Genomic DNA, 22,831 nt, shown 5'->3' on the forward strand with positions numbered 1-22,831 from the left:
TTTTTTTTTTTTTTTTTTCCCCCCGTCCTGTCTTATTCTCATTATGCTCTTTTACATGATTTTTGCAGATACTCTTCCTCTCCCCTCCCCATTTTCCCACTTATTTGAAGGTGACATGCTGGGGGCTGGAGGTATCTGTTGGAGCCCAGGCTATACTTATTACAATGGGAGCAGAAAAGTGATGCTTGAGCTGGCAGGCTGCTGTGTGAGCCTTCAGCCCTGTACATGTGAGCTGCTGCCACAGCCAGTGACCTTAGGTGCTGTGTGGAAGCATGGAAGAATGTCCGCTAGCTTTTAATGAGCTACCTGCTTCTTTACATGCAAATGCACCAGCATGTTTGCTGTATATGGGGATGGTGTAGATCTGGAGTCCTACATCTTTCCTCACCCACCCTGATCCTCTCCTCTGCCCCACACCCCCACTTTAACTAATCTGGCACCAGCCCAGGTTGAAAAACAATGAATTACATTCTTCAGGATACTGTCAGTGGCCATTCAGAACACACACAATCTAATTGTCAGTTAAAACATTATTGCCATGAAGCCACTCAGTACAGCCTGTGTAGAAAATCGCTCCTCTGGATTTTACTTACCTAGCTTGGCATTATTAGAACAGCTCACACCCAAACTGCCCAGTACAAAAATTGTTAGTAGAGACTGTGATGTGTAAACACACTGATTGATACTTTCAAAGCTGTGTAAGGAATTTGGATACTATTAAATTCAATGGGAACTGAGTGTACAGATCCCCAAGGTGGTTTTGAAAATCTCAGCCACTATGTTCTATAGAAGAGTAGAATTTGTTAATGTAACATATTAAATTTTCATGATGACTATTATTTTTAAGGAATTCACGGAGTTTCGCAAAGAAAGGGGTAACATGCTTCTCTCTCGCAAGAACCAGCTTCTGTTGGAGTTTAGTTTCTGGAATGAACCTGTTCCCAGGGAGGGTCCTAATATTTATGAACTGAGATCTTATCAACTTAGAGTAAGTGTCAAATATTTTTTCTTTTGTAAATGATTAAAAATTGAAAATATTCAGCACACGTGTACAATAAAACACAGACCTTCTTAAAAATAAACTAAGGATCTAGTCTTATTCCTATTGAAGTCAATGGCAAAAGTGTTACTGGCTTCAGTGTGTGCAGAATCCAGCTATAAAGACTGGATCCTACAAGGTGCTGGCCACTTCCTGAGACGTGCTGAGCACCCTTGCCTCTCATTGAAATGCGCACACACTCATGCAAGAGACTGAAAGAAAATATAATAGCTGTACAGTGTAATTACAAATGAATATACAGTCCTAACTTTAAGCACTTAAAGGAATCAATGTGTTTGATAAATGATGGTATTTTTCAAATGGAAATGCTGTGAGAATGGAAGCCTGTGTAATATTGATGACTGAATTCTCAATGTTCTGTTCTCCTAACATGTACGTGCAAGATGAAGTAGCTCAAAAAAGCATCGCTGACATTTGTGGCTATGTCAATATCTTGTTTAAAACCATTTTAGTTCCCCTTTGTCATTAGTGCACCATAAGCACTACAATAATACAAGTAATCGATGATGATAATGGATCTCAATGGCTCTTGGCTCATGCCATCGTATTTTTTATTTTTTCCTCTTTTTTATTTAAAAAAAAAAACACCTTTCAGATTAGTGAAAATTAAACAGTGCTCAGTCTGGCAGAAAAGACATGCTAACAATATATTATTGTTGGAAGCACTATTAAAAACCTGTAATAATGCCAGCAGGCAGGAGTGGGGACTTGAGCAGCTGGCATGGTCTGTCAAGCCTGAACAATTATATTCTAAAAATATTTGAAAAGTCAAATCTCAGTTTCTTACCTTTTACATTTAAGGACCCTGCAGAGGCAGCATGCACAGCCTCTCAGGGGAAAGAAGTGCCTTCTGTCACTCAAGGAACTCCTTCAGTTGGTTAATGTGGCATGTTAACAGACTCCGAATAGGAGCCCTGTAAATCTTAACTTGGTCAGAAGATTGATGGCCATAACATGGTGCTTAGATCAAGCAGCAGGCATATCACTGACAGTTTGTGAAATATGGAAGGAAGACCCTCTTCCCTCCCCCCCCTTTATATTTTTGCTTCATATAACTTCACATTTGTCAGATCCATTTTCAAAAATATGCCACAGAACTGTCCCAATGCTCTAGTTTTCTTAAAATACTAGACCTGAAACTTCTTTCTTCTTCTTTCAGCCTGGAACAATGATTGAATGGGGCAACTACTGGTAAGTGTATTTCACCATGTTGTGTGCTGTAATTTAAGTTTATTAATTACATTTCATAGTTTAAAACCATGTAGGTGGAGATGGTAGAATAATCCCCACACCCTTCCAGATACACAGAGCTAATAAGCTGATTCTGGTCCTACACAACTCTGACAAATTAGTTCTTTTATTTTGCCTTTCTGGGAAGGAAAGGGAGTGCCTCCCTGAACAATGCTGGGACCTCTCTTGTGTGTTGTCATTTTAAAAGCCATCATTCTTTTGAGAAGTAAATAATACTTAACACTACTATCATATTTTTCATCCTTAAAGCATTTAAATATTAATCTTCACAACAACTGTGTGAGGAAGGGAAGTATTATCCTAATTTTACTATTGAAGATTCTGAGGCACAGATTGGGGAAGGAATTTTCCCAAGGACACATAGCGAGCGGATGTCAGAGCCAAGATTAAAACTAGATTATTTTGCTTGCTGTCCTATGTTCAGTCTACTTTCCCAATCTGGCTCCTCATGGACAGCACCAATATTACTGACTTGGTGCCTGATCCTCCTACATTGAAGTTAATAGGAATTTTGCTGTTGATTTTGGTAAGAGCAGGCTCAGCCTGTTGGCAAGAGTAGACATCTGTAGAAGGGACACCATCACCTTTCTAATACACCTGGGCACTACTGGCATTGGGTTTCTTTCACAGCTACAATATGAACTACCATCCTCTACCAACAAGAATCTCACCTATTCTCACTTGTACATCTCTACCGGCTAAACTCTTGCCCGTCCTGCTCATGTTTGTCCATAGTAGTGTGATCAAAACAAATAAATACCTTTACACAAAGAGACTGTTTCCCAGTTTTCCATATGTCTGTTTCCTCAGAACACCTGAAATTTCCCAGTTTTTTACTTCATCTATCAAAATTTTCAGGTTTCTTATCATTACAAAATGTTTAAAATATACTGCTATAAGATATTTGGTAGGTCCCTGCTTCGTCCTTCCCACAGTGAGTGTGTGTAACACGCCAACGGTTGTTCAAAACCAAAGCTTGTTATAACTTGTCTTGTGCCAAAATTGCAGTAATAAGGCCAATGATCCAGCCTAATTAGTGCAAAACCTCTGCTCTGACCCCTCAAGAAATGGCGGGCGGGAGAGAGGGGTTGATGGTCTCTCTGTTTCCCTTTTCTCTAAAATTTGCCAGACCCAGATGGAGGAGGGAAAATAGGTATGGAGGAACACGGGGGACGGGGAGAGGCAGAACCTTCCTTTGGTTTTTCTGTTGCTGCAGATGGAATTCTTCTAGCTCAGGTGGAACAGATCAAAGAAAGGCGCCAAAAGGCAGAGGACTTGAGTATTCGATGATCAGAAAAAAGTTACTGCAAAAACATGCTTGTTTTTTAATTTGAAAATATGGTCACCTAACTCCTAACCCATTGGCCAATTCCCCAAAGTTAGCATCCTTATGGTTTGACTAGTACACAGTACAAGACATTGGCAGTGGTTAGGTGGTGGTAGTTTTAATTTACAAGGAAGGATTTTTTTTCTGTTCCCAAAAAATTAAGGAGTCTCAAGATTCTAATAATTTGTGTGTTGCTGCTTCTGGAAGTCATGCATTTGAAGGATTGTCACTAGAAATAGCATACTTCTCACCCCCCCCCCCCCCCCGTGAGAGGCCTCTGTAGATTCAATTTAATTGGAATTAAATGTAGTCTCGGATCTTTCATTTTGCTTTGTAACCTCGAGCCAACTTCTATGGGTAGAGGGTTCCCAGACTGAGGAGTGCATGCTAGAGTCTTCCACGAGCCGTGCTTCCTATGGGACAGGGGCAGCCGAGGAAGCAGTGGAAAGTGCTTGGCTTCAGCAGGTTTTGGATACTGAATTACTTGCTAGTTTTATTAGGGACAAATCCTCCCCCTTCTCACTGAGTGTTTTCCGTTCCCTATGCTGGGTGTACCCAACTAAGGCCAGATGTCCCGACTGCCTTCTGAGCAATGCAGTACTGTATTGCAGAATTCATAGCAATGCATGTTTTCTCTAGAAAGTACTGCCCTTTGAAACTCAGAGGGTTAACTACTTAACACTATGTTGATCATTCTTGGCTTCCTCAGCATCAAAGTTAGAGATACAATTTTTATAATACCAAACCTTAGATTTTTATCTTTTTAAAATAACTCATTTTAAAATCCTACTGATTATCACATTTATATTTTGATATATAGGTAAAAGTGTTTGTCTCCTCTTCAGTATATACTCCTGCTTTTTATCTTGTTTAATACCAGTATAAGTTCCTTGCATTTACAGTAGCTAAATCCAATCAATTCTAATGAATTAAGGTTGCATGATTGTGAGTATTTACAGTTGTTTTGAATAAGAATGAAGACTCGAGTTTTCAAACAGCATAATGTGCATCAAGATAATTGGTTTAATTTCAATAATTTGCCAGTAAATTTGGTTTCCTACTATTATTGGGGAGGTACACATTCAGATACATTTGTAGGTTGGCAACAGATCCACTTTAGAAAATGTAGCAGCTTCTAGTTGAGTTAAAAGTTTAAAATTAGGCTTGCGGCATCATGAGATGCAACTGCCTAGGAAAGATGCATGTGTACAAGAACTTTGCATTCCAGTAACTTAAAATCCATGTGTGTAAGTGTGAAAGACGACATTCACAAATAGCATATCTTCCTGATATGACTAACACTCAAAAGTAGTATAAAGTTGGCAGGTAGGAGGATTCTGTTTTTGATAAACCTTTAGAAATTTCTTGCCATTTTAAACCATAACAATGATTATCCTACTGGCTCCAAAATTAAAAAGTTGAAGACTAGAAAATGATCAGCATGCAATCTAATAAAGGGGTGTCTCCAAGTTTAATGTGGCTTAACAAGTTCTATTTTAATTGCTTGTTGCTGGGAATTGGGTTGTATTTTTGTTTTTTACATCTGGAATCTGCTGCAAAATGCTTTAACATTTGAGATGGGGTTAATTCTAACTCTGCTTTCCTTCCAATCACCACTTGTTTCCTGTGCCCATCTACTGTTTCTAGAGGTTCCATTTGTCTCTTGTAGGGCTCGTGCTATTCGTTTCCGACAGGACAATAATGAAGCAGTTGGAGGATTTTTCTCACAAATCGGACAGTTATATATGGTTCATCATCTTTGGGGTAGGCTTCTTTGTTTTCTGCTACACTCACTCCTCTATCACTATACTGAATAGGTCCTTAAAACAAGGACCTATTATGTTCAGGATAACGAGATGTGGAATAGAGAGAGAACCATGTGAATTGCATTTTGATATCAACAAGGGTTTTTAAATTTTATTTTGCAGTTTTAGTTGCCAAAGTTAAAAGCACAAAATAAACATTTCCTTGTCCTTTTGTAATTTCTGTCAGAAGTTACAGTAAAGCATCACAAACCTTTCTTATCAGAGTCTTACTGTTTGCTTCAAGTAAAGTGAACATAATGAGTTCAGTCCTGCAGTTTCTTCCTTCGGACCAAATTCACACTGAAATTAGTAATCGAAGATTTAATTTCTAAGGGTCAAATCATACCCTCCTAGAGGGAGGGAAAAATCAAGTATCTCTTCCGGTTACCACTGTCTGCTCCCCTCACAGCAGAGAGAGTCGAACATTTATTTATTTATTTGCAGTGGCACCCACTGTGTGCTAGGTGGTTTCCAGACAGTTCAGGAGGACAGGCCTCTTCAGAGAAGCTCACAATCTAACAACTGCATTGAGGAAACATGCGCTGCAGCCTTCAGACCTCAAGGATATCCACAGGAAATTGGATTCCAACACCATGGATCCTAGAGCACCCATGCAGAGATCCAGCCCCTGTGTGCTGCATTATCTGTCTAATCTATTTCTAATGCAGCTATAATTATGGTATTAAGGCCCCCTCAATGCCCTTTCTGCCTCTGGCATCCCTTGCCACACTTGCATCTTACTTCCATTTGAAAGGGGAAAGTCAGCATGGGGGTGGAGCTTTATGTTCCAATGACCTACAGTGACTTCTACCAACCTTCCTAGCAATACTTACGGCTGGTTGCCAGGGTTAAATGTCAGGCAGAGCAGCAAAACCCAGGGAGCACCAGCCATGTGATATTCACATGGAATGGCTTCCATATATGCTACTTTTTCGCTCTCTCTGCCTTCCCCCTTTCCACTGGTCTTGGAGCTTTTCCTTTGTATGAAGAGGAGCATCTGAAGCTAACTTATTTTTTTTTTTCCAAATGACTGCAGCCTCTTAACCACAGAATTAAATATTTTAAAGCATGATATGTTATGTTATATAAGAAGTTATGGACAGTAGGACATTGACTTAGTACTAAATTTTGTGTGTGTACTTTTTTCCTCTAGCTTACAAAGACCTCCAGTCCAGAGAAGATACAAGAAATTCTGCATGGAATAAACATGGCTGGGATGAACTAGTATATTATACAGGTAAGAGCTGAACTAAATTAGAATGGGCCATGGAGTAAACATATTTTTTTTTTTTAATGGACAGAGATGCCACCATGATTGTTTCAGTAAGTTACACTGTCATAAATGTTTTATTTTGCTGGTATGTTCGTCAGTTACAAAGTCAGTTGTTTAAATAATCTGTTTTCAGTTTTTGTAAATGTCAGCAAATTGAAGTAGTTGCTGTATAAATGTTTGTATTAAAACACGTTTGTACTAAAGAGCATCTACTAAAGGAATAGATCTGTTCAAAGATTTAATTTTCTGTGCACAAAAACTTATACAGTAAATAGTGAAATAGATCTTTAAAAGAATCCATTAGATTTTCTTTGTAACAAGCTATAATGTGAAACATTGGGGCCCTGTGAAATAAATTCCTCTAAAGAGGGAAAGTAGACTTTGGAGCCAGGATCCAGGAGACCTTTGATATCAGAAACAGCTTTCATAACAAATCTGGCATGTAAGCTATGCTAAATATTTCAAATGTTGTTCCATCAGATTACAATGGAAATATTACAGTACAATTGCAAGCTAACCTTAAATCTTGCTGAAAAGCAACAGGTGTTTTCTTCGGTGACAGGGGAGGGGTGGTTGGTGATTAGTAAAGATTGGACATGCACTAACGAGTAGAGTAGTTTGATGAACGCGGTACTCCAAGTTGAGTATGCAGAATTACTAATGGGATCTTTAGTAGTAAATGAGAGCCTGTCTTTTCTTTTTTCAGTGCCACTTATTCAGGAAATGGAGTCCAGAATCATGATACCATTGAAGATCTCTCCACTTCAGTAGTTATTGACTTACCTGTGCCTACATAGATTGAAGTGACAAATATTTGTCTTAAATTAATTTGATGGTATACATCATATATCATGGTCAAAGAAACATAAAAGTACCATATTGAACTTGTTAAAGAAACCTCTTTTCTTCAGAATCTAAAGACTTCATGCATTTAGAAATGTACCAGGGAAACAATAATAGGGTTGTAGTTTAAGAACTCAAAAGACATACCCAGTTCATCTGTGAAACTGGCACCTCGAGCTGAGCCTGGCATACAAGTATGTGGTGTGTCCTGATGTATACTGATGCCCACGCTTCAGTAGCAGCAAAGGGAGAGTTGCACATCTGCCATTTAAAATCTTGAACTAATGCTGTATTTAAATCCTGGGGAAATTGTTACAGTTCAGGGGGCTTTTGTATAATGGAAAATGTATATTTGTTTTGTAGTAATTACCGATTGAAAAATCAGTGTTGGTTGGTTCCCATAAATAGGAGAGATTTAAACAAAGCTTTGTATCTGAGAAATTCATACCATTATATCAGTTTTATTGGGAATTGAGCCAGTAAATAATTATGAATTTACAAACTAGCCAAGAATATTTAAATTATAACGTGCAGTAGAATTACTGAACTACTCTCACTTGTAAACAAAGTGCAAGTATTAGTGGAAAATTAATTACAAATCAGGTGATAGTTGAATGTACAGACAATAGTGGATTCCATTTTGATAAGGCTCTGAAGTAGAAACAAATAAACATCCATCTAGGTGTCTATATCTGGAACTAACTCTATGAAATTATTTAATCAATGCTTTGGGCTGTATGATCTATAGTATTGGAGCAGACATTTGCAAGGAACACTGGTGTGAAATTTTACAGGCACTCATGTTTTGTTAATCGTCTATTTCTGAAAATAATTCTGAAGGGTAGGAAAAGAGGTTTTGTTTAATAAGCAATCATGACTTCAGATATATGCTTGATCAGGTGTTTCACTAACAATACAGTAGGTGCATCTGAAATGATGTGTGATGATGGCGCATGTTGAGTCAATATGATTAGCATAAAGCAATGTATCGTTATGTCCGGTTCTGTTTTGATTTCACTTTTAGATTAGAGCATATCAACTTTTTAGTATCTATAATGACGTGACCATCCTGTAAGTGAAAACAATGTCTATTCAAACTAGTTAAAGAATCACTGTAATATATTGTATGTACAAATCAGATACTGAATGTCCAGTTGGTACATTTCAATGAGTTTTCTGCAATAACATATCAGTCAATAAAATCCTTTTAATTTTCACATATTACTGGCACCATATGTCTCCATCCATCTGCGCAGTGTTTGTTATGAAAAAGGGGGGTAGGGGAGAAGTATACAGTATTTCAGTTTAGATGGCCAACATTGCCATAATGTGTCTCTTTTTCAGAAGCGTATCACTTCCACAGAGACGTGCTGTCAGCTGATATTTACGTACAATTTCCAAATAAGATGCTAGGTTGTGAAGTGTGTGGTGTTGGGATGTGGAAATGGGAAGTATGCCCACAGCCCTGATCCCTCAATTAGATCTGCTGGTGTGGAGCCCTGCACCCATGTAGAGCCAGCAGATCTCCATGTAGGGTGCAAGGATCCATGGTGCCAGATCCGGTTACAGGATCAGGACCCATGTTGGTTTGCAGGGTATGGCTTCAAATGATCCATGCTAATTTGTATTCTTTTTGTGCGGGGCTTATTTTTGCTTTTAATTATTGAACACATTCATTGCTGAGGAGAGTGAGGGATGAGCCTGGCACTGCAAGCTTTAACATTCTGCTGATACCTCAGTCTTGACCCCTTGAGCTGCATCATCCTTGTTTCATTCTATTGCCAGGCCTCTCTTGAGTAGAGCTACTTAATTATGCCCAATTGTTGAATGGTTTTGCAGTGCTAGACAATGGAGACTAGGCTGAATCCTGCATGCTAGCCTGTAATTTCCATCCCCTGTACTCCGGTGCTCCAGTCTAGATGCCTAAACTGACTGGCATCAGTATTTTCACCTTGGTCTTCACAGGTGAAAAGCTAATGTACTGACAGTCATTTTGACGCACGCACACACTCACTCACTCACTCACTCCTAGTTCCAGCAGCTGTGCACATCTGGTCTTTCATCTTAATAGTTTCCTAACTTTATTATTAATGATTTCCTAACTTCGGTATTATTTGTGTTGTGGTAGCACCCATTGTCTCATTTTTCTAGCCACTGTGCAAACAGAGTGAAAGATGGTTTGTGTGCTCAAGAGCTTACAATCTAAACACACGAGAGAAAGCGTGGGGAAAGGAATATAATGCATGTGCTTGAGCATAGACTGAAGAACAGATTTTTCGTAAGTGAGCAATGGCTTTGCATGATTTTTCTTCCTCTTCTGTGTCAAGTAGGGCATTTCCCTTCCCCTCTGTAACTTCCTCTACTTTCTCCTATTCCCCTCTTGTCAGGGGATCACCTGCCTGCTTACTTTACCCCTTGCATTGTTTCCCAAAACTTTCCTGGGCACCTTTGTGATGGATCTTGTATGTAGTTGGACTGGCACCTTACCTGTGATGTGGAAACTTTCTTCCTGCTGCTGTCTCACTGCCGTACTGCCTCTGATTAGCACTCCGTGCTTTACAGAGCAAAGAGGTCAGCCAGGAGAAGAGAGCCACCTGCTTACTGAGCTAAATAATAATTCTTGTTTCCACCTAGGAAGAGGTGTGGCTTGGTGTTTGCCCAATGGAGAACGGTTTTCTTACTTTTCAAAACAACCACACCTGAAGAACCCCTGTGAAATATCAGGTACAATCCACGCTTCCATTTTCCACTCTCAATCACAGTGACGGGCGTGGAGAAGAATTTCAGATGTACATTGAGGCCTCAGTTGTACAAACCCTTCTGCATATGCTTAAATTAGCGCATTGACTTCAGTCAGACTACTCATGCTTAAAATTAAGTATGTATACAACTGTTTGCAGAGTCAGGGCCTGAGTGAGTGCCATAGCTGCTGTATTGGATGTTAGATTTTTGTCATGATATCTTAACAAAAAACAGTCTCATGCCTGGAAACTTCCATTTCCTGTGTGGCTGGTCAGAGCATCCGAGCTCGGACTGCTGTCCAGAGCGTCAACAGAGTGGTGCACTGTGGGATAGCTCCTGGAGCTATTAGCGTCGAATTCCATCCACACCTACCCAAATTCGACATGGCCATGTCGAATTTAGCGCTACTCCCCTCGTCGGGGAGGAGTACAGAAATCGATTTAAAGAGACCTCTATGTCGAACTAAATAGCTTTGTTGTGTGGACGGGTGCAGGGTTAATTCGATTTAACGCTGCTAAATTCGACAATCTCCTAGTGTAGACCAGGCCTTAGAGGAGAGCAAGGAAACACCCTGAATAACAGCAAGAGCTTTCTTTCACCCTATTCAAACACTCCTCCCCAAACAAAAGACTTATTGTACATGAGCTGTTCTTGGAACTTGCTGAGATTTCCTTCAAGATAAATTTAAAAGAGTATTTTTTGTAGGCCGCTGAAGAATCTTGTAGTAAACAGCCTGCTGTCCTGCCCATTGCTAGAGTACAGATGCAGATTTATTAAGCAGAGCGGATGTTGCCCTCTGAGTCAGCCCTCACTAAGAAAGGTCTGTTTGGAAAGACCTTTTCAAAAATAAATCCGCTTGTTGGGTTTAGCTGCTCCTTGGTGTTAATCAACTAAATCTTGCTAAAGAACAAACTTGAAAGGAGTCGCCAAAAAATCAAATCTTTTGGTGATAGTATGCTCATCTTTCCTTGGGCGTCGGTTTTCCTCCATACTGTTTTCATGCAGTATTTTGGAATTTTGTACAGAAAATGACTCACGTATTACCTCCCCCACCTTGTGTCTCAGGTATATCTTTTATTGGACTAAACCCCCCACCTTGTGTCTCTAATGTCCTGGGAGTGACACAGCTACAACTACGCTGCATACATTTGTGTCCTTTCTATACCACTATAAGTGGACATGTGAAATCTGAACTTAAGGAAGTTGCCAACAAGCGTTCACGCTGAGCAAGCAACTGCACACTCAGGTGTGACCTCTGAAACTGTCTAGCCGGTGCCCCCAGTGAGTTAGTTGTACATCGCATAACTAAGTATGGCACGTCTCTGCTGGAACTGTGAGCCCTGACCATGCTTTTCAGCAAATGGCAGCAGCTTATTTTTCACATTCCAAAGCAGATTTTCAGCTCAGTGTGGCGTTACTCACTGTTTTCCACAAAGCAAACACACGCACATCGAAAACATGGCACCAGATTCTCCACCCTGAAGTGGTTCCTTTGCACCACTCAGGCCAGCTGAGAATTCCCTCAGCAGGAGGACTTCTCAATTGATGCACATCCAGCATAGCTGGACCCTGTGCCAGCTGCCCTACCTACCCACGCCAGTATGGGGGGGGGCTGTTGGGAGCGTGAGGAGGCAAAGTAACTGATTGGCCAGTTCTCAGCTGGCATATGATCTATAAGGGACCATAGCCAGATGGTGTTCTAGTTAATGTAGGTCAGGCCACAGCCAGGGAGCGAATGCCTTTCCCTCCCTGTCATGCACCAAGCAAATCTGACCCTTCTGCGGGAGAGTACGGTGCTACTCAAGCTGAATGAAAGTAGCAGAATGGGGCCCTTAGTAATTTGAAGAAACATACATTATAAAGTAACCACAGACCAATAATTTATTATTAACTTGCCAATAAATTCTTAACATGGGTTTTCAGTTGCGATAGGCCAGTGAATGAATCTATTGACTTTTCCACCTTGGAAAAGATTATCGGATAAAAGGCGTCCATTGCCCCATAAGAATTCTGATTAGCAAGTGTTTGGGTAATATATGGGAATGGGACCACTTGCAGTGTGAACTGCAGGTATGAGAGGGAACATCTTGGGAAGTTATCTGGAAGCATCAAAGTCAAACAAAAAAATTTAGTACACAATTGTGCACACAAAAATACGTTTAATTGCATTGTATATATTGATCTACTATAATTGTTAATAAAAATACTATGTTACTGTATAACTTATCGTTCTTCCAGTTCTTTAAGCAGTTCGTCAAAGTGAGTGATGTACCATTTGGCTTTCTCCTTTACTTGTTTCCTGATTACATTTCCTCCGAATCCAATGAAGCAATCCTAGCAAAACAGAAATGAATAGGTTTGTCTATTGAGCTTTCCACTAATCAAATGGGGATTTTTAGTGTAAATATGTTCAATTTTAAAAAAAGAATGAGTTTATCCTCAAAAACTGTAGCAAAAACCCCTCACCAAAAAAAATTTGCCTTTCTGTGTTTGTTGCTAGGATGGATTTCATTAAAGGCTTGATCTTGCACCCTTGAAGTCAATGGGAACTTTGCCATGGGAGCAGGGTCATTTTCTAATACCTTGTGACATTGAGATTGTTCACATCTGAGACTTCACTGAAAAATCTGAGGAAAATTCCTGTGACTTTTGCTGCTACTGTACCTTGAACTCCTAACGGTCCAGTAGGAGTTCACAGGCGAATGTTTATGCACAATATCACAATTATACCTATGCTATTTATTTTAACTCCACTCACCTCGTATGACAGATACCAAACGTAATCATTAACTAATAATGGCTCAAATCATTAACCAAGAACAATCATCATTTCTAGAGCCTAGACAATCTAGATCAATGAAAATGCAACATTTAAACTTACACTTCTTGCTGTTTCATGAGATATTTAAGGCATTAAACAAATATTAATCTGGAATCGTAGTGCATACACTTGCTGCCAAGATACGCACTGTTAGCATTAAAAATAATAGAATTACACAAGCACTGGCACTTGGAACTAGCATCATGCATGTTCCTTATACTGCAGTGCTGATTTTATGGTACTTAGGGAGCACATCCCAGGCCCACATTAAGGTACATGCTTCCTGATTCTGACAGAGCAAGAGCATTACTATTCTAGCAAGGTACTTGACTATAATGGTAGGTTGCAAGTTAGATCCACACCCACTGTAAAAAGGCACTTTTTTTTTTGTTTTTTAAGTTGTTTTTTTAATTCTTTTTTAAATTATTCCCAGTTCTGTGAGAGCTGCCATGTTCGGGGGAGGGGATGGCAGGTGTCTGCTCCATCCCCATGAGAAGTTATCTCTGGTGCAAGAAAGGATCTTGGTACCCACCCCTCCAAGCCATCAGACTAGCACTCTTGCTCTGTTAGTATTAGGCAGCATGTGCACCAGAAGGGTGCAGGAGCGTGCTTCCTAAGCACCATAAATCAGTGGCCCAGGTTGGGATCTTGGCCCTTGATGGAATCTGTGTAGAAGCACCATGATACTAACAGTAATAGCAGGAATCCTAGTGCTATGCTGACAAAAGATGTGGCGTGTGTGTGTGTGCAAGCAATGCCTTTAAAAAAGGTAAACAATACCAAAGAAAGGATTGCAAATCTGGAGGTACTGGCCACTGTCTAAAAGGCAGGTTGAGTGCTGAACAATATTGTCCAGACCAGCTGAAGGCATTAGTGGGCTGCTTAGTGGCACTGGAGGGTTTTCAGGGGATTTCTGAGGGAGTGTGCTTGGCTGGCTTCCAAGTCTGTTCCAAGTGCAACATGAAAGAAGGCAAGGAGCTGGGAGTGGGTCAAGGAGCCAAAGGGAGCAGTCAGAAGAGAAGCTTGGGTGGACTATAGGAAGAGTGATGCGTGTAAGGTGATAACAGGATTATGATGTTTCTTTTCAGGTCTCATATAAGAGGCTGGAGAGGCAGGGAGGTGATGACCTCAGCTGCAGGTGTGGGTGTTTGCTCAAATGGCACAAAGAAGAAGAGACATGATGAGTGTGCGTGTGTGACCCAGACCCAGAATGAAAGGGGTACATGAGTGAATGGCCTGATCCCTTGTTCCACCCTGAGGTGATCCCACTGCCTGCTGACACAGGGAGGTGAATGCCCATCAGTACATTCCCCTCTTGGTGTCAGGCAGGAAATCTGATCTCTGTCACAGCCTTTGCTCTGCAAATAGCCCACAAGATACTGTTTCAGAATAGATTGAAAGGCATTAACGATCCCCCTTAAATACTGTATAACAGTCAAACAGATGATGTCTTGCCATTGCTTTATATATATAAATATAAGAAAGCATTTGTTTAAAGGGAAATCCCGTTCTTGGATACTCACAGCAGGGGGACATGCCTCCATGTCTGTAGCTCCATCTCCAATCATAACTACCTTCTTAAAGTGAAACTGTTCCTTCAGATGACTGATAACTTTTCCTTTTCCACCTGATTCAGCTGTTGGTTGTGTCTCATCAAACCCTGCATATTCTCCTAAAAACATATGGGGAGGAGGAGTTAGATACTTGGGCAGCATGTGCAATTGCTTCAGTGGGTTGCAGAGAATCACAGGTACCTAGGAAAGACACCAATGAACTTCTTGAAAATCAAGAGGGATTTTTACACTGTCCATGGCCTTTTCATTAGGAAATAACTAATTAGGGCCCAATCCCGAAGGCTTTACATGCATAAAGCCGCCACTGAATTAATTGGAAATTAAGCATGCATTAAAAACTGTAGGATTTGACCTAAATCACTTTGTGGGTCTTACAGTGCCACAAAGGTGTGAATTTTCACAGTGTTGAATGCTGAGCAAAGGCAAAAAATTCCACAAATTCACAGATGCATTGGGCCAGGTTCTACCCTCGGTTACGCTGTCACGGTGTAATCCAGGAGTGACCCCATTAAAATCAGTGTAAGTCAGAATAATGAGCCCCACTGAGCCCAATTCTACACTGGTGTAAAATCCAGAGCAACTCCACTGAAGTCAAGTCCATTGAAGTCAATAGTTACTCTGGATTTACCCCAAAGTCACTGAGAGCAGAAGCTAAAAGAACTGAAACTGTGTTGTTATTAATGAGACAGCCTTTAACCTTGACTTGAAATCTTATCAAACCCCTAGCAAGAATGTAAAAGAATGTGACTTTCTACGCCTCCGCTGCCGTGCAAAGGAGCTCCAACGTTTGCTGCTTTTCCCTAGTACAGCCCATAATTAAAAAAATAATGTATTTGATCTTTTATTCTAGACACATAATAGCTTGAACCAACTATCATTACTAGTAGGGTATTTCCCATGCTTGTTTCTTTACCCTAGCGTGTTATGTTGTCTCAGGGAAAACAATAGCTTCCAATGAACAATTTGTACAGCCAGAAATTGTTTCAACTGGATTTGTTTTGTTTGGAGGAAAGAGGGGAGTTCTGGGAGAAGGGGTTTCAGGGGAGGGGTGAGGGGGGACGACTTAGTGCTGGAGAAAGTTGCCAGCCTGACATCCCAGCAGTCTGCGGTTTTCCATCCACAGAACAGCACACCCCCCCAGAGTTTGATTGGCAGACATCAGGAGAGAGAGAAAGAAAAGGGGCTCACAATTTCCTTGCCTGGTGCTGTGTCTGAACTGGCACTGAGACGATGCAGGCTGGATGGTTCCGGTAGAGCATGGATTGTGGCTATAAAGCCACTACTGGAACCCACGCTTCATTTTCTGTCTTGCGTCCTGTGACTTTTAAAATGCTTTTACATCACCAAACTGCCTTAACCCTGACCTCTCCTTGGCCTCTCTGCTAAGACGGCCAACAAGGGACAATCAGTGCCACTTGTAGTGACGGTATTTATAACGTGGATGCTCGATCACAAGAAACGGGACTGAGAACCATCAGCCTCAGTTCAGAGAGGTCATTCATAGAAGCAAAATGATCATATTTCAATATGTTGATTTTCCATTAAATTCTTAAGCCACTGTAGCCCACAATCAATGAGTAGAAAAAAGAGCCATCAATCACATCTTACCATTAAAGTAAAACTTCAGCCTATTGGCAAACACATTTGCTGTTGGAATGTTCACCTGTAAAGCGACGTGCTCCACAATGCTCTGAAACCCTCCGGATATTAAGAAGACTTGGATGCCTCGCTGATGAAGCCTGCTTACCAGCTCTCTTATAGGAAAAGAAAACACAACAACCAGCCCTGAATATTTAGCAAGATCAAGAAACAACAGAGAGGGAAGGAGGAATCCCAGCTATATCGTTCATTAACAAAGCTGACTACAATTTGCATTATCCTTCTTGTTTATTCAGGAATTGGGTTTCAATACCATACTTTAGTGCAGCCTTACACTTTCCCTTCTTCCCTTGCAGGCTCATGTAGAGTTTGTATGAAAGGAGCTATAACAAATCTGTATTATATTGAGACACAGACTGGCAATTAGTTGCTCAGAAATTAGTGGATCAGGGAACTGATTTTCTTGATATTCGGGTCAACTTTCTTGACATTCAGGTCAATTCCAGTGAACAAATGAGAACTGATCCAGCCCAGAAATTCTCCTGAATGTGGGAATAAGACCATCAAAAAAATCCACAATATGCAAGCAATATAGGCGGTTGAGTCCATAGCACCAAGCCGCACAGAGAATGTGCTTAAAGTTAACTAAAGCACAAGCTGATCTTTTGGATTCACTGACCCTGAGCCGTATCTCTTGCTGGATAGTTCCTAGGGGAACACTGGACAGCAACAGCCTTCCTGTAGAAAAGGCAATAGCTACAGAAAAAGAATCATCAAAAGCTGTATCGGAGACAAAAGAATTTCACCCCCAGTCCGTGAGGACAAGGGGAGTTGAAGGCACTCAGCACCTGGCAAGATCTGCCCTAAAACAAAAGGCCAACAAGCAGCAAAAGCAAAGCGGCAGCGGCGGTAGCAAGAGAGGAAGTGCTAGAACACAGACAGGAAAAGACAGGATTAAAACAGAGGAGCTGTCTGAACAGGAAAGGGGAGGGGGGGAAAGGAAGAGGGTGAGTGTAAGTAAAGAGAAGAGAATCACGTGATTCCAAACAAGGACACAATGTGCTGTTTGTGTTCTTGCCGCCCCTACAGAGAGAACAAATCTGTGTTTCAGTTCAAGGAGAAAACACAGATGCAATATCTTCTCACAACACTGTTCGGTATTATAGTATTAGAGCCTGCTAGGAGGGCAGTTTTCTAATAAGAGCCTTTTTTCAGCCACTTACTGCTTTTGGGTAGAAAATACCTATTAGGTTGAAATGAGTTATGCTTACTCTGAGCCCCAATTTCTTTAAAACTTCGTTGGTGACTTTAGTAATGAATTGATAGCCTTGAAGAACGGACTCCTCTAGATGGGCCCAGTCCTGGGATTTGAATGCCCTCAGCACTTCACAGGGTCAGATTCTATATCTCCAGAACACACACGCCTAGGGCAACAGCAGTGCAATCAAAGGGCCACACCCTGAACCTAGAAAGACCACTTCTAAAGGTGACGGGATAGATCATTGTCCATAACCATTCAGTCCTTGGCCTGTGTGCTGAGACTGTCAACGAGGATGCCCCTTAGTACCCACCGAGATGGTGGACACTTGTCCACAGAAATGGAGTCATCCCACTGTAACATCCCGATTTGAACATCACATACCATGTAAAAGTCAAGCCGGAAAACATTCTAGGGCAGATCCCCAGCTGGTGTAACTCCACTGACTTCACGCAGCTATGCTGATTTACACCAACTGAGCATCTGGCCTTCTGTGGCTTTGGAAGCTCACTTGAAACACATCTTACCTTATGCCTGGTGTGAGCTGAGGAGGATGTTCTGAAATTAGTTTTTGCACTTGCTCCCAGGAGGGACGTATAAGTCCTAGTCGTGCCGTTAAAGCAGCTTTGAATGTCACGGAGCCTCCCATAGCTCTCCGTGTCCTAAATTGAGATCCAAACAAATCCATGCAAATCAGTTACACTCGACAGGAGATGATCTGTCACAAAGACTTTTAACTGAAGAAGAATTATTCATAAGTGCCATTAGTTCTAGGCTCTGTTGTGTACACATTCTGAAAAGGTATGAGCTGAGAAATTTGCATGATATTTAAGAACTGCTGCCAGATTTCAAATTCCCCTCCAAAAATGTTGTGGCGGTTCAGATCCACCTCTAGTTACAATGGAGCAAAGAGGGAGAGCACTCTAACATGGCAGGTTGAAGTTACCGGACCAGTATTACTGGGCAAAATACAGAAGATGGGCAGCAAAGAGCTTTAAAAAAGGTGGAGCTGAACTGATGATTGATGACTACTTATTGGCAACTCATTAAGTCTGAGGTTTGTAAGATATTTATTTTCAGCATCCACAAACAGACACTTTCCCCAGGCTCAGTGGAAGAGGATCATTGATCTAAAGATAAATGCTGTGATTTAGGGGGACCATGAGGCAAAGCAGATAAGTAGCCCTGACATCATGCTGTACCTGAGCATGGCTGAACCAGCTGACAAAATCTTTATTTTATTGCTCCATATTGGACCAGCATTCCTTAAGTAATGGCCTGATTCTGCTCCCTATGAAGTTAATGTGAGTTTGGCTATTGGCACCAATGGGGGCAAGATCAGGCTTCAGAATGGCCCAAGATGTATTTTCTTTCTTTCACAAAAAAGAGGGACCAGGCTGTGCTACTGTTTTGCAAAGTTTAACTAAAAGCCCCGTAACAAAGTAGGGGCCTGGTGTTCATTGGATAGATTTGAATGAACGTTGGCTCAGGCCCTATATATCCACAATTCCAAACTGTAAGTTATTCCAGTATTCTTTGATGCTATTTATTATTACTATGATCCTCTTTAACCTATTCATCCCTGATGTAATTCCACTGGCCAGGGATGAAGCTGAACCATTATTACTATTGATTGCTATGCCAATGGAATCAAGAACCAAATTGTGTACATACATTTCTGCCACAGCATCCCCAACTCCACAGAACTTCGCCAGCTCATCGATTCCTTCTTCCTTGATGACTGTACTATCCACATCAAAGCACACTGCATCGGCATTGCGGAAGATTTCCTTCAGCTCCAAGAGGGAGGCCATCCTTCTGGAAAGCTTCCTGCTGCAAGAGAAGAGGAGAAGTTCTTTCTGCCTGTCATTGCACTGCACTCTGTGTTGAGCCATCTAAGAAACTGATCTATCATCTGCCAGCTAGTGCTGAATGCAGCCAGCCCTTATTAATGAGAGTGGGCAGTGGTGAAGACCTGGCTCAGTCGCTGATTTGCTCTCTGTGGTGCCTGCCTGCTGATCATCAGTCTGAGTTCAAAGCTGGGGTAGGGCAGTGGAGATTTGGCTCAGCTGTTGATTCGCTCTTTGCAGGGGCTGCCTATTGATGCTCCAATGGGGCTCAAGCTTATAGTTTTGACATTTCATGCAACAACTATGAATCCAGCTCTCCTGCAGAAATTGTGACACTAAATTCCAGCTCACCCTCTCAGGTCTAAGGGAACAAGACTTCTCACCACAAGGACTTGTAGAAGGACATAGGATCAGACCCCTGGTCCATTTAAGCCTGTGCCAAATGCTCCAGGGGATGATGCAAGAAATCACATCCAGGACAGTTAGGGATTAATCTGCCCAGAGGCGAAGTTTCTGCCTAAGCCCAGCAGACAGTAAACATAATTCTTTTATAAATCCTACTATACTCCTGGTCTCAGTGAACTTGACCCAGCACATCACGACATCAGTCACAATGTCATGAGACCACAACCTTTTCCCCAGAGGACTGTGTTTAAAAATTAGAAGTTGAAAGTGTCACTCAGCTGGACAGTCAGGGCGCGTAATAACTGCTGAAATACAATCGCTTTCCCTTTCTTTTGTATCTGTTCACTTGGCTGTGTTGGGCACAGTTAATTCAGCAGATCAGAAACACAGGATTTACAGCTGGGTGTTCAACAGCATAAGAATACTTTCCTGCTATCACACTAATCATCTTGTGCTTTTTCTCTTTATAGGCAAGATGTAATTCCATATTTAGCAATCGGTTTGTAGAGAAATGTTTGGGAGAAATGCTCAGTGCTACAGCTTTAGACCTACCCCGTGGCCCAGATGTTATTGTTTGGCTGGTTTGTTTTGGGGTTGATTTGTTTTCTAATCACCTATACTTTCTACTATACATCCCTGTATGTGATTAACCTGAATCTTCCCTGTTCTTCCTGAGTGAAGGGAAAATGCCTTGCCATCTGGTGTCATGTCACACAGCTTCATCTTTTCTTTTCATCACACTAAACTGTATGCAGATTTGTTTGCCTCTTGTGTATTCATCTATAATTTGATGGCAAGACGCCCTACAGCTCCTTACAGAGGACCTGGCTGGTTCCCACAGAGAACATATTTCTTGTCCTTTTAAAACACGCTTCTTACACTTGAGCTCCTCACGGTTGCCAATGGAGATGGGGCCCTGATCGTCACACACCCAGCTCTGTAAGGGCACCTTTAAAGTAAAAGATGTTTTGATTTTGTAAGAAAGTGCTTGGCTCTGGGAATGGTTAAAACAGCTGCCAGCGGGTGCAGTGGGGTAAGTGTTTTAATTTTTCCAGGATAGTCTCCCCACCTCTGCCCAATATATATCAGAAAACTCACAGTCAAACTTCTTTGCCACCTTGCCTGCAAATATACCTGCTTGTGGCATGATCCTGGTAAATGTCACAAGTTAAGAAGGATTGAACTGATTCAGTATTTGGATGGGAGACCTCCAGAGACAGTAGGTGGTAGGATTGATAGCAACTGAGAGACAGCATTGCTGAATAGTTAGAGCAGGGGACTAGGAGTCAGGAAACCTTAGTCCTATTATTATTTTCCATGCTGCCAATGCACCTCTGTGTGACATTTGATAAATCTCTTCACCTTTCTGTGTCTCAGGGCTTGCCTATAGAGAGAGAGTGCATGGCAAGCGGGGGTGTAAATCTACAGTGCACTAGCGTGCTGCACACTAACTGGCTGTGTGGACCCTGCCGCCACGCACTAAAAGTTCCATAGTGTGCTTTGACCTCCTGCTGTTTCAAACTCTCTGTATAGACATGGCCTCAGTTCCCCAGTCTATAAAATGGGGATAATACTATTTGCCCATCTATAGGTAGGCTACATGTAGTTGAGATGTTCAGAAGGAAAGCTGCTATTTAAATCCATCCTATTATTATTGGGCTAAATCCTGAAGTTCTCACTCATTTATTACTTAGTCCTCTCTTGGATAAAACTCCCAGGAGAGTGATACAAATTTTATCTAAGGACTAATTAAAAACCAAGTAAGAACTTAGGGCCAAATTCAGCAGTCCTTAATTGAGCAACACTTCTGTTGACTTTAACGGGCTCTTCATGATCTAGATCCACATTATTATACTTTACCTTTAGTATAACCACAGTACCTAGGAACCCCAGTCAGGGACCAGGACCCCACTTTGCTAGGACTCTGACTCAGAAATAAAAGCCTCTGATGAAACATAAAGAATGAGGTCCTGCTCACTTATCCATCCCAAGACCTTTTCCATGTGAAAGGGGCATTAAGCCCAGTCATGTGGCAGAATTCCCATTTGAGTACTTGCATCCACCCTACCTACATTCCCAATGCATTTTTAATTGGTTGAGTTATTCTTCACTTCCTGTCCTAAACAGTAGCCTTCTTACAGAGCTCTGACTGACGATGTCTCCATGGCTATGTGTGTAAACTGTTATCTCATGTATTGGCATTTGTCTGAGTGAGATTCCTTGGAGCAGAGTCCTTGTGTTTTGTAAAACACCATGCATGTTTATGGCACTCTGCCCTGCCAGTGGATGAAATGGCTGTATATACCCTGTAGAAAGAGCTTTGAGATCCTTTGGGATGAAAGGATCTATGAACAATTATTGTAATAACTGAAAACGTATGTACTACACACACAGTCGTCAAAGAGACTGACTAGGTCTTGTAAATGTTCATGTAGTACACAACTAACCGAATAAATAGGAATGCTCCAGTACTTCATTATGAGACAGAAGACAACAGCCAAAGATGCTACCTCGAACAGGTAACTCCTTATTTGTAAATGCTCCTCTGTATTCAGCAGGACGTTATCAGCACTGGGCATGAAATATCACCACAAGAGGCAGAGACCGAGATTTAGCTGGCAAAAAACACCTATTAAAAATAAAATTCTACTAAGGCACCTGTGAAATAGCAGTATGTGCTACATGTAGTCTGTCTATCTGGTTTAAGGTTTTGTGTGGCACGCTCCACAAGAACCAGATTGTGACTTCTGCTGTGCTCTCACACAGGGATAGAAAGGGATGTAAGGAGCCCCCTTACCCTCCTGCACTTATCTGTCCCACAGGTAGGAGTGTGAGGGGCATGGGGAGAACCGCTGCTACAGGGCTGCTATTCCCCTCCCATGCAGGTGGGCTGGGAGTGGGTAGGTAGGGCAGAGGGAGTGGGCAGAGCTCTGGCACAGCTGAGCCAGTGTGGAGGGCGAGTAACCTGTTCTAAGAAAATGGCTGGTGCAGCCTATTTCTCTCAGGGCACTAGGGGGAAGCAG

General features: G+C 41.5%; 2 protein-coding genes across 3 annotated transcripts in view; one reads left to right on the plus strand and one right to left on the minus strand.

Annotated features, from left to right (window-relative positions):
* NIPSNAP2 (nipsnap homolog 2) overlaps positions 1-8,780 on the plus strand; it is a 23,381-nt gene extending 14,601 nt beyond the window's left edge. The window contains exons 6-10 of the mRNA XM_024205012.1: positions 848-988; positions 2,220-2,251; positions 5,308-5,402; positions 6,597-6,680; positions 7,423-8,780. Coding sequence (XP_024060780.1) covers positions 848-988; positions 2,220-2,251; positions 5,308-5,402; positions 6,597-6,680; positions 7,423-7,487 — 417 coding nt within the window. The 3' untranslated portion in view covers positions 7,488-8,780. The remainder of the gene's footprint in view (positions 1-847; positions 989-2,219; positions 2,252-5,307; positions 5,403-6,596; positions 6,681-7,422) is intronic.
* A 3,663-nt stretch (positions 8,781-12,443) lies between these two features.
* Positions 12,444-19,519, minus strand: PSPH (phosphoserine phosphatase). Of its 2 annotated transcripts, XM_024204990.3 has the most exons (5): positions 19,228-19,511; positions 18,081-18,215; positions 16,305-16,450; positions 14,646-14,794; positions 12,444-12,635 (listed from the first exon to the last, which is right to left on the minus strand). In XM_024204990.3, exons 1-5 carry the CDS (start codon positions 19,446-19,448, stop codon positions 12,525-12,527), a joined length of 762 nt encoding a protein of 253 aa, XP_024060758.1. In that variant the 5' UTR covers positions 19,449-19,511; the 3' UTR covers positions 12,444-12,524. The 2 variants fall into 2 exon arrangements, with proteins under 2 accessions (XP_024060758.1, XP_024060757.1); XM_024204989.3 differs by lacking the exon at positions 12,444-12,635 and having other exon boundaries at positions 13,537-14,794; positions 19,228-19,519.
* Positions 19,520-22,831: the final 3,312 nt, after the last annotated feature.

Source organism: Terrapene carolina, unplaced genomic scaffold (assembly GCF_002925995.2).
Source record: "Terrapene carolina triunguis isolate 2854851 unplaced genomic scaffold, T_m_triunguis-2.0 Scaffold231, whole genome shotgun sequence".
Taxonomy (NCBI): Eukaryota; Metazoa; Chordata; order Testudines; family Emydidae; genus Terrapene; species Terrapene triunguis.

Coding starts and splice junctions, on each gene's coding strand:
- PSPH (XM_024204989.3), bottom strand. CDS start 19,448: ATGGCTCAACACAGAGTGCAGTGCAATGACAGGCAGAAAGAACTTCTC. Junction 18,216..19,227: donor GGGGATGCTGTGGCAGAAAT/GTATGTACACAA, acceptor ATCTCAATTTAG/GACACGGAGAGCTATGGGAG. Junction 14,795..16,304: donor GCTGAAGTTTTACTTTAATG/GTAAGATGTGAT, acceptor ATATGTTTTTAG/GAGAATATGCAGGGTTTGAT.